The 12655-nt window shown below is 33.4% G+C and overlaps 1 protein-coding gene across 1 annotated transcript in view; it reads left to right on the top strand.

Moving 5' to 3' along the window:
- The window catches only part of Myo31DF (Unconventional myosin ID), an 86818-nt gene that overhangs the window by 19958 nt on the left and 54205 nt on the right, over window positions 1-12655 (top strand). The window contains exons 4-6 of the mRNA XM_081739810.1: window positions 2818-3037; window positions 8633-8848; window positions 10343-10546. Coding sequence (XP_081595936.1) covers window positions 2818-3037; window positions 8633-8848; window positions 10343-10546 — 640 coding nt within the window. The remainder of the gene's footprint in view (window positions 1-2817; window positions 3038-8632; window positions 8849-10342; window positions 10547-12655) is intronic.

Genomic DNA, 12655 nt, shown 5'->3' with positions numbered 1-12655 from the left:
TTCAGATGGGACGCAGACCTCTTGTAGCTTAGTTATAGGGTGTATAATGAACTTCCCCTTGTTCAGGAACACTTTTTTAAGTCAGTAAAATGTATTCTTATTGTGTTCATTAAGTTATATTTGATAGAACTATATGATAAAATAGTGCCAAATACTTTGCGTCGTTGTCTGTTACATGAAAGTTTAATGTAAGGAATTCCTATTTGGATGGTCTTAGGTTCGAATCCCGACCATTCTTATTGATTTTTCTTCTAGTCACTCTTGTTCCTAAGTTGGACTTAAATTTTTTGTAACATGTTCTATGCTTCGAACTGTACCAGTCTGCGATCCGAGTTCGATATCTGGTGGGGAATTGATTTCTTCTTGTTCTGCTATTATTTTAAAACGGCTTAGAGGTTCATCCAGCCTCTGTGAAATGGGAAAGGCTGGTAAAGGCGGCCACAGTATGGTGGTAGTTACATTATCTTCTGCTTGTACCGAAATCTAGAAAGTGCTGAGTTTACCTCCATCCAGTCCTTGGGCCTTGTATAACTTGTGCTTAATGGGGGCATCCTTTATGTTACCTTTATATCTGGGAACCAGTTAGAAGTTTTTTCATAAATATTTCTTGTTTATATCCCAGAACTTTGTTCATAAGATGCAACATATAAATAAATTAAAACAAGCAAATAAATGACTAAATGGAATAATTGGACTCATTGGAAAGCTAATAAGTGGAGTTATCAATAAATTCAAGTTAAAATTTACCTTTATTGTGTGCATACATTTAAGGCAACTAAAGAGTAGATGGCATATTAAAGAAAAGAAGAGGAGGAGCGAAGTAACTAATTTTAAATGGAAAATTAAACACAAGAGGTTAATCATTTGAAGCAACTGTGCAACCTTTACAGGAGCACAACATAATTTGTTGCAAGTTCGCACGTCCACGATCATAATTAATGTCAGTGACGTTTCCCTCGTCTGTAACGATGTTGTAAGGATAAAATGAAGCGTGTTAGATCATTTATTAGTGCATTACTTTAAATATTCATAGAATCTATTTTTATTATATCTTTTCTTCACGTATATTAACATTGTTACACCTTTTGTTCGTTTTAGATTTATATATTGGAATATTTGATGACATTTTGAACTCTAGAATTGTAGCTTTGAAGTTGTGTGCAAATAAGTGCTCTTACGTAATATGCTGCATACTCAATAAACTTCTTCGTTGGACAGGAGGGTGAAAATAGTATGGATGTCCATTTTTTATAGTGGGCATGCGAACTTGGCAACAAATTATGTCGTGCTGTTCTAATGGTTGTTGAGCTCCTTCGTGGCTAAGCGGTTAGCGCACGCGCCTTTGGCGTGGGAGGCCCGGGTTCGATTCCCGGCTGGAGCTCATGTGGTTCGGATTTCACGTTAATCAACAGGTCCACGTCTCATATAGCCTCGCTGTTGAACGGGACGTTAAACTCAAAATAAACTTAACTCTAATGGTTGTTATAACTTGGCAACAAATTATGTCGCGCTGTTCTAATGGTTGTTGTAACTTCAAACAATTAATCTCCCTTCTTACACTGTTTATTCTTCAGCTGACCTAAATGTGGAGATTACAAAGGTAGATTCACAGAAGCTTACTGATGGTTTACTCATCTGACTGTCGAGGGGTCCAAATATATATGTATACTATTTAAATTTTACTCTTACGACAAGGAACGTCAGAGAATTGAGATTTAGTTTAATGTATGTTGTAATTTACGAAGTCCTGACCAATAATTCTAATGAGAGAAATCGGTAGTTTTCTGATGCATATTATCAAAGTGTACAATGTTGAGAAGAGCCGTATGTTGTGGAAATTAGTTTAGGTCAAATTCTCTAAATGTACATAATACTAACCGTTTGTGTGTTCCTGAAGTGATAATCAATTTCACTCGTAATTCCTTCTCTCTCTCTCTCTCTCTCTCTCTCTCTCTCTCTCTCTATATATATATATATATATATATATATATATATATATATATATATATATATATATATATATATATAATATTTTCATAACATCGAATACCTTTCATTAGGATGTTTTCTAAACTACTTATAAAGATGTTAGGCTGTTCACATTTCAGGATATAGCAGCATTAACCAATATGTAAGGTCCAATGTGTTTGTGTATTTCACCATAAAGAAAACATTTTAATAGGTAGCATGGTGTAAATTTTGAAATGTGTTCTATACGTCCATAAAATTGCATGTATATGTAATTTTTATGATCTTGAGAAGAAACAGGAGACAAAGCTGCTTGTTAAAGTTAACTATATTTAATTAGTGTGATAGTACTTACAATCATATAAATCGAAATCGGATAGTCTACAGAAAAGATGAACAATCTAAGTTTTGTACATATCGCACTTTTAATGAGGATTTTGAAAACAGTAGATTGATTTTGACAAAATCTGATCTAAACTCATTTTGCATTAGTAGATTGTGGGCTCCTTTGAGATGTAGCTGTACATATTGTAGAGATACGTATGCATAATATTCGGTATAATAGCAGTATATGTAGAATGTTCGGTGGAAAATAGATTCCCAGATATAAAATACCTTAAAATATATATATATATATATATATGTTCTCTATTTTGCGTATTAAAAATAGTATTTGAACCTTATAGTGTAGTTACATAGTATTAAATTACATTAATTATTAAATCCATACACAGTTACTTTTTTTCCTTGTCTTTTGTGGCTACTGTCTCTCCTTTGTCCCTTTTTCTTTCCCTTTTATGTTGTATGATTTTCTTAAATACATAGTATGACATCAACTGTTATCCGTAGGGTGAAGAATGTGCTGCTTCAATCTAATTCGATTTTAGAAGCTTTCGGAAACGCAAAGACGAACCGCAATGATAATTCTTCACGATTCGGAAAATACATGGACATAAATTTCGACTTCAAAGGGGATCCTATCGGTGGACACATCAACAACTATCTTTTAGAGAAATCGAGAGTGATTGTTCAGCAGCCGGGGGAACGGAATTTCCACTCTTTTTATCAGGTAGGTTAAACATTTGTCGTCGGTAGTTAATGTTGTCACGAAATTTTATAATTTAAAAAGCATGAACAGTCTTAATAATGTAGTAGTACCAACCTTAGATTTTATTTTCAAGTTAAATCTGATTCTCATATTTAATTTATGAAATATAAAATACGGAAATAAGTTCAATTGTATACAATTGTATCTAAAGAATTAGATCACGATGTAACTGTTATACAATCATGTCTATGAATTTGTCTTATGCGCTTATGGCAGCTTTACTTACATAATTGAACTCATTGCAAAAGCTGGCACAGACATACTTCTTTCTTTCTAAATTCCTAAATTTGTTCTGGAACTTCTGGAGCCCGGATTCAGAATACTTTTATTACTGCACGTGGCTTTACGTCACGTCCACAGGTTTTTAGATTATCAACCTCAGCAAAGATCCTGATATAAAATATTAGGTAATTTCAAGAAAGAGGGAGTTATCTGGGAGTTCATGCAGTTTAGGAAGGTCATGGAGTGAGTTCAGCACAGCGGTACTCACATAAGATCTCTGTCCATCATCATCATCATCATGGACACAACGAAAAGTTGTACTCTTTTCAAGTTGAACACCGCCGAAACAATTGATGTTCGGCATAACCACTATATGACTAGTAAAGGACTACTAGTCATCAATATTCTGTCTCGGAGGTAACAATTCACCAACAGGAACTATATCAGGGTCGGAGCTGAGCAGTAATCAAAAGCATGCAATTGGACCATTCATCCTCGTCAGAACTTACCAGATATGTGTCAGAGAAATCTGTTTGTGCTAAGCTTTCCAAGTGCATAAGACAATACATTCACAGACACATAAATTCACATTCAAGAGTGGTAAAATTAAACTCTATTGAAACTTCCTTTAAGCTTAATTAATAAGATTTAATGAATAAACCGCAAGGATATAGCAACATGGTGGAGTGCTTGATCTGTGGCTTACGCCTACTGTTCGATCCTAGGAAAACAGTTTATAGTTCTTAAGTATAGTTATTTCAATAGCTCCAGACAGTTCAACATGATGCAGAGCTTGGGTTCTGGACTCCAAATTTATAGAGAAACAATGCCATTTAAGCCTATTTTGATCCCAGTTCAACATGCAATTCAACATGCAGATTTTTAAAAACCCAAACCGCCCACCCTTGATCGGTGGTTAAGTAATTGTAAGGTGATCTAGAATATTAAGCCCGGAGACATTACATATTAGATGAATTGTAATTATTTATTAGTAACTATTAGTAAATTCGATCAAAGCAATGAAAAATTTGCATATTATATATATATATATATATATATATATATATATATATATAGATAGATAGATAGATAGATATATAGACGACATACAGGTTAAGGGATATTTAGCTATTTTTATTTCATTTTATTTTCACCTAGATGTAGTTTTGCTTTTAAGCAAGCAGTATTTTCTTCGCAATTGACTATATACCAGCTTTATGCTGAATCCATCTATTTTCGATATCAACAACCAAGCAAAGAATGTATGATTAAGGCATAGCTTCTAACAAAACAAAGAAATGATAGGGAAAAGAAGCAAAAATAACAGCTCAGCTGAAATGCTTCTTTTTCTTCATGACATGCAATAACCAAAAAAGAAAGCTTACTTGATTTAAGCTCTAAATAACACATAGAGAATAGGTTAAAAAAAAGTCATGAAGGTAGATCTGTAAATTTTAAGACATGAATAAAAATAATAATTAAATTCATTGAATAATGAATAGGATATATATTACTAAGATAATTAGCAATAAATTTAGAAAATGAGAGAAGTGCAATACCAAGGTTATGAAGAACAAACCTGTGTTTTTGCGTTTTGGTTTGGGCAGCGAGATGGCCCTCTGCTTTAGCTACCAAAGATTCATCAAGATTAGACTAAATACTAATCTCCCTATTTTAAAAATCAAAACGTGAAAATGCCGGAGAAAGCATGGTTTAATAATGATAATATTATTAAATCAGTTAATATTAGTTAAAATCAACTTTGAAACAGGCTGTACCAGTCCAGCAACAGCAACATTATTCAGTATTACATGGAGCCACTACTTTATAGAAACTTAAAGGATTACATTATTATTATTATTATTATTATTATTATTATTATTATTATTATTATTATTATTATTATTATTATTATTATTATTATTATTATCATTATAATTATAATTATAATTATTATTATTAAAATGCAAAGAAGTGTGTCACAGTGTCGTTAGTCAGAACAAATCGGGAACCATGCCATAAAGTAGCATTTCTCAAATTTTTTTCTGGTTCACTTTTATTAAATCAGAATGTTTTACGGACCACACTACTCTTCTTCTCTTCGAAAGCAATATGTCTTTTTAAAACCATATATGAGTACATTTATTTACTTTTTTAAAAAATAATATTGATTAAAATTCCCTAATTTTATATTAGTATTAATAGAAAAAATAGGCTATCAAGAGTATTTTATAATTCATATAATATATAGTTAACACATTTAAAATTTTCAGCTAGTATGTGTTATTCGCAATTCACATAAATTTTTAAACTAATGTTAATCTAAGAGAACCACAAGGGTAACCCTTGAGAACCACAGTGTAAGAAACGCTGCTTTTTATAGATTGTTGTCAGTATACACATATGATGTTCATTTCATCGAAGGCTGTCTTGCAAGCTTGTGTTTCAGAATATATTGTTTAAGTAATCGAGTAGAAAAATATGTGAAGAAACATGGTTTCCAATTAGTTTGAAATCTACTGTACAGTGGGTTAAATAAATAAATAAATAAAAGGTCATTACATATCTTTTTCAAGTTCCATTTTGATCCATACGAAATTAAATCAAGAAATTTTCGTCGCTACAGTCAGATTTTTATTACAGTTCAAAATATTAAAATGTTTCACGTTCAGAGCATTCACCTCCGGTGCTTGGGGTCCCTGGTTCGATCCCAGCTCGCGCCGTGTGGACTTTGTGGTGGACAAACGCCGTGCTCGTGGGTTTTCTCAGGGTTCTCCCGTTTCCTCCCACTTTGTTCATTCCACCATCTCATTCATTTCTCATTATCATAGTCTCCTTTAGCCTAACCGGCTTAAACGTGGGACGTAAAACTTAAAGATTTCATGTCATTTCATGTTTCACTTTTATTATCCGTTAACAGAAAGAATGAGACATGTGCCAATGAATAATCTTATTGAGCTGAGTAAAATGGTATATCTAGTATAAAAGCTCGTACGTAGTTTTCAATAGTTTAATCTAAAAACTGGGGCTGTACAAGAACCACGCCACATTTTAAGATGAAACTGGTACTGAAGCATACCATCATCAGCCTCGTCAGTATGATTTAGCAAGACCACAGTAAACAGTATGGTTAATGAGATATGTCATACAATTATCAGTAACTAGTAAACTTCAGTTTCTGAAGTATACGGTTTCCCATAAAGAACTTAGAAATTTATAGATGAAACTAAGTAATTTACATATTTTTACAGTATTCTACCTGTGATTATGTTACTTAAATGCTCTCCACAACTCTGCAAGTACACTCTTGTTCTTTCAATGAAATTTCCCGTAACTTTTAGGCATACTTGCACCTCTGGTTTGGAAATTACACGCTGAATCTCTGCCTTGAGCTATGGAAGTGATCGTGCTTGGTTGGCGTACTCATGAGATTTCAAATACCTTCACAGAAAGAAATCACATGGTGTCAGATCACAAGATCTGGATTGCCAGTTCACGTCACTGTTACAAAAACTCACCCGGACAGGGAACTTTTCTCGGAACAAGTCCATGAAGTTCTTACCTGTTCACAAAATAGATGACGATCATGTGCTCTTCGGCGCTCCGTGCCTACTAAGTACAAAAACAATAGATGACAATTGTGTATCATTCAGTGCTCCTAATTTACTAGAACAGAAGTGGCGGGCATTCTAAAAGTTCTGTTATTTATGAGATGCTTGGCGGATCTAAGGGGGGGGGGGCTATAGGGGCTGTAGCCCGCCCCCCTTGACGCTCAGGTTATACTAGATAAAATGGGCTTCAATCCTGCTTTACACTGGATAAAACGGCAAAATATGGTTTAGCCCCTCCCTTGATCATATCCTGGATTCGCCCCTGTATATATATATGAAGCCTTGAAGTAAATTTCGATCTAAGTGCCATTTTCTGAAGTTTCGAGTTATAGAGTTATAACCGGAATGATGGTCTATGGGCCAAGCCAGTTTAAGTATATTCGGATCTAAGTGCCAAACCTGTGCGTAGTAGTCCAGATCATTGCCAATAGAATGCATGAGGTGTATGCGCACGGTACAAATTCTCCCTGGAGGAAAAACATCATTATCTCAAAACTGTTCAAATGGCACTTAGATTTTAATTTACTTAAGGTCTTCATACCTATATATATATATATATATATATATATATCATAAGGCGATAAGTATATAGAACTGAACAGAATGACACGCTTGAGGACAAACTGTCATACATAGGTTTCAAGAATGTTTTATGGCGCTAAGAAGTGGGTCGTTTGTTGCCAATCTGATACAAGTTGATAGTTTTTAATCTGCCGAAATAATTTATTTATTTATTGATCTACTATATGAAAAATATACATTATTACTAACAGGCTGTTTCTGTTCTTTGACATCTCCAAACTGTCATGCACATACTACTTGTAATATACAACTGCTCAGTATAATATGTCTGAAAAATGTGTTCCTTTTTATATTTTATTCATGTACTTTGTTTTAAATCTCTGCTCTGCATTGTGTATATGTAATGTAGGTATTAGTTTATTGTAAAAGTAGTTTTTAAATTCCAGTTATCTGTTCTTACCACAGATTTTAACGAAAAAATAAATGTGAATATTTATTTTACTCTCTTTTTGAAAGTTTTTGTTTCCTTCTCATCACTGGGTACTTCTCTTAAAAATTTTTGAAAAAATGTGACTATTATTTGGCATGTAAAACTAAAGTTACGTCATAAGGGTGAAAATTGTACGACTGGATCGGTACTCGGACCTGGGATCTTCGGCGTACCATCCTGATGCGTTAATCATTACGCTTCCTAAACAGGCGTATATTTCCTCACTCTTGAAATCGTTGTTCATTTACTCAGGCCACATAGTTTGTACCACATTCCTGAACCCGATATCAAGAGTAAGGGAGGAAGCGAGCTGGGTAGCGTAGTGGTTAACACATCGGCAAGGTACGTTGGAGGATCCCGGGTTTCAGTCTTGGTCCAATCATGCAGTTTTAACGCGTTATGTATCATTGAATTCGCACCTATAGAGAAATTGGTGTGTTAAGAATCGGCTGATTCCTCCCTTTTTGAGTATAATGTATAATACAACCATTGTAAATTTTAGCTACTTTGAGTTTTATATCATAATTTACAATATAATACATATCAGTTCGACTTTCTACTAAACCAACACCCTGAAAAAGACTTCAGAAATTAAGTTCCAATTAATTGGTGAGAAGAATTTAAAGACACAAAAGGCAAAACAAAATAATTATATAATTTAGAAAGATTGTAATAGTTACCAAATTTTTTACTATTTTTTCTCTTATCCAGTTACTTTATGGAGCAGGTGAAACGGAACTCAGTAAACTTGGTGTAAAGCGTGATGCAGAAGAGTATTACTACGTAAAACAAGGCAAAGCACATAAAGTAGACACAATTAGTGATAGATCAGATTACAAAAGTACAATGGCAGCGTTCAGAACTTTGGGCTTTACGAGTAGTGAAATCGATACAGTATGGAAAATAGTTGCTGCAATATTGCACTTGGTAAGTGATTAATTTTCTCACCAGATGATAATATATTATGTTTGTGGGATTCAGTTAAACAGTTAGTAGTTCTAAAATTGCTCACGAGATCTGTTCATATAAAATATTGGACAGTTTAAAATAACCAGAAAAGTTTTAGAAACAGGCTAATTCAATACCAGAAAGCAGTGATGATGATAATAATACCGTTAGAAATAGAGAATTAATTGGATTTAAGGCTCGGACAACGTAATTACAAAAATTTAGCTTGATACAGAATAAAATTCTTGTGTAGATGAACTTGTAGTGACTAAACATAACTTAGATTGTAGTTTAGAAGTCAAAAATTGTATTCATATATTCATAAACGTAATATTGTTACATGGTTTGAAAAAATTTTCTCCATTAAGCGAGCGTGCTATTATAATATGGATCTAGAATTTTGTTTCCCCTTTCCTTTCTGAGTTCAAATGTAAACCTAAGAATATTCATATATAATTTGAACTGTGTAAGTTACTTGTATTTGCAGGTATTTAAGTTCTTTTAGAATTGAAGTAAAATAAGAAGATATCAAATTTTTATTTTTCTTTCTTCGTGCATAGTTTCCTTAGTGTTAAAATTGTTATGAACGACAAAATTTGTTGAGTAAGCCATGTTGAAGTGGCATCCTTATCAGCAAGTTATAATTTGATTTATCAAATATTTTCATTCTAGAATAAACGGAGAAGTAATGTTGAAGGCAGTATCTCATAAAATAAATCACCAAATTAGAGCGTTTCAGCAGAAAAAAAAAAATACAATTTCTTGTCAATAATTTCGAACTGCAAACAGTTATTCAAGAACGTCTTCTATAGCTTAAGGAAGAGACTATTTTCGAGGACTCAAACAACTTTACTTTCATTTCGAAGTTATTGAGGAAGTAAATCCTATAAAATGGAAGCCATTATTGCCGACGACTTTACAGTCTATCATAAAAGTTCCAGGACAAAGTCGCGTTATAGCAGCAGGCATGCTCCACACCCCTTTACCACCCGGCAGCGTAACATATCAATATTAAATTCATTAGGGTAGAACACTTCCCGTGTTTTCCTTTTGATAGTTAAATGTCAGTATTTTAGGTGAAACTTCGAAGATGGTATTAAGTGACCTTTTAACTACCCTCTGCTCTGTAATTTTTTAAAATATTCTTTCTGATCGTGAAACATAAGAACATACACTTCTTACTGGCAAGGTCACTTTTTTCCGTTAATGAAAAATATTTTCATAACAGTATATCATTGCAAGTAGTGAAAACCTTTTTCAATTACGGAGTTAAGGAAGTTCCTTTTACTAATAAGAAGCAGTAACTCTTTTCATCTTTTAAGATCCCACCGATTAAGGTGCGATAGACTCACCAAAGATACTCAAAATATATTTTATATGGAAACAGAGGTACGTAAAATTATTATTAAGGTGTTCATGCCAAACTTAATGTATTAAAGTAGTGTTCACTTCCTTTAAAAACCTTATTTTCAGGGCAATATTACTTTTGGTTCTGAGAATGACGAGACCGTAATCAAAAATCCAGCAATTCTTGGGACTGTGTCTTCTCTTCTCAATGTGACAGAGGCTGATCTTAAGAAAGCTTTGTGTCATAGGGTTATTGCAGCTAGAGGGGAAGTGATGGAAAAGGCTCACACCGTCTCTGAAGCTGAATATGGTAGAAATGCATTTGCTAAGGTCAGTAGAAAATTATTGTAACTTTGTTCAGAACTACTAGAGTGAAGTTAATTGTAAGCATATCATGCGCTTCCACTATAACATTAAATAATTCAACTTACAAAGCACATCGAAATATTTAGATGGATAAGTTCGTTAGTGAATTCTCTGTGTCTGTCTGTCTGTTATTTGCACATGTTTTAATTTTGAGCCCTCCATTCGATAGAGCATCAAAAATTATCTAAAGAAGTGATGGAAATCTTCTCATCGCTCTTACTCTTTCCGAAATATTGCTAACAATGTGCCGATTTCCGGAGATTTAAGAAGCGATACCTTGGGAACCATAAGTCATAGAGAGATGATGTTGGTGTTGATCAATATCTAAGAGGATGGTGGGTGATAATTTTGGTACCAAATAGCAACCGGTGGCTACTGGTTATATCTGCGTTTTCAGTATATATGGTGACAAAAAGTGACAGCTCAATATAGCTAATTCAGTAGATCCCCTAATACGCAGATTCCAAATATGTAAGTATTGAATTTAATCAAGTAAATTTAATATAAAATTTCATATGAATTTCAAAAAGATTATTTAAATTCGTTCTAGCAATTCTGGAGCATTCTCAATTGGTTTTGTTTCTGTATTTGCTTTCAGTGAGTCCCGTTATTATTATTATTATTATTATTATTATTATTATTATTTTTTTTTTTTTTATTTTTTTTTTTTTTGAATAGAAAACTTAGTATAAGATTTTCACTTTTTAGAAGTTAAAAGTTTGTATAATATGGACGAAAATTAGAATATGAATTTTAAAAAATCAGAATAAACTGGGCAACTCATCTATACAAAGCTACTTACCGTATACAATTATAATAAAGCACATCCTTGTGAAAGTCAAAATACTTGAGAACACTTAAAAAAAAAATCACTGATACTTTAGATCAATCGTCAGTGTACAATAAAAGAGGAAGAAAGGAAGAAAATGCAAAAGAAAGAAAGGCCAACATGAAATAGTATTTTACTATATAATCGAAAGAAATAGTATTTTACTATATAATCACTTCGTAATGGATGCCATAGGATCCATTTTCAATATTTAAATGACAAAGATACACCTAACGTTCTTGTGTTTCTATATTCCACATGAAGACAAGGATGGGAAAAAAGTGAAGAGAACGAAACCATAAATAAATAATAATAAAGAAAATTGATGATATACTTCTAAATTAAACTGTAAATTATAACAATGTTTGATTGTTACATATTGAAATATAAAATTATAATAATGTAAGAATTAAAATTTACCCCAATAATTGTACAGTAATTCCCCAAATTAGTACAACTCTGATGATAAAGAAACGCAGTCAGCGCGTTTGAAATATCAAAATAAATAATACATGAATAAATCATCAAAAGTTATTTTATACTTAATCCTTACGTTTGTTATTATATAAACGGTTTCAAGACTTCGCCAGTACCACCTTCAGTGGGTGGTATTCCGCTAGGCTGCCAAACCTTCGGCATCATGGAGGGATTCTTTAGTCATACATACTCCATTACTAAATAAAAAGAAAACATAATACAGTTTTCCGCACTTTCAGATACAGAAGGTCAATTCACCGAAGGTGGCTAGTTTTACAGAGCTGATGATGAGCACAGCGTAGGAGAAGGAACCAGAAGTCAGTAGCCCGTGAATCCAGTAGTCACGTACAACGCTATGTGGAAGTTGTGGTGAACAGCTATTATGTATGTTAAAGTGACACCGTATTGGAAAGAGTACATATGTGCACTTTCCGATGCACAGTTCAGTGCGTCAGTGATTGTGAAAATGTGTGCGGCAAGGGGCAACAATATCAGCAGGCGTACAGTAGTAAGGATAAGCCGGTGCTGTAAAAGCACCGGGCCTAAATATCAAGATAAAGTCGTGAAAGTGAAAAGGAAACGGCTATGTCCTGCCAGGACACCACGCGTTGAGAAACATCAGGGCATCAGTTGTGAAGGAGAATCTACCCACCCAAAGCAACCTTGCCACCTCATGCAGGATATCACAGAGTACAGTGTATTGTATCATAAAGAACAATTTGGGACTGAGAAATCGTCATAAGGCGATGGGGCAAAAGTTATCACCA

The sequence above is a fragment of the Thermobia domestica genome, chromosome 15 (genome assembly GCF_964235325.1).
Source record: "Thermobia domestica chromosome 15, izTheDome1.hap1.1, whole genome shotgun sequence".
NCBI classification, from domain to species: Eukaryota; Metazoa; Arthropoda; class Insecta; order Zygentoma; family Lepismatidae; genus Thermobia; species Thermobia domestica.
Note: the sequence above shows the minus strand (reverse complement) of the source record. Positions and strands in the feature narration are given on the sequence as shown.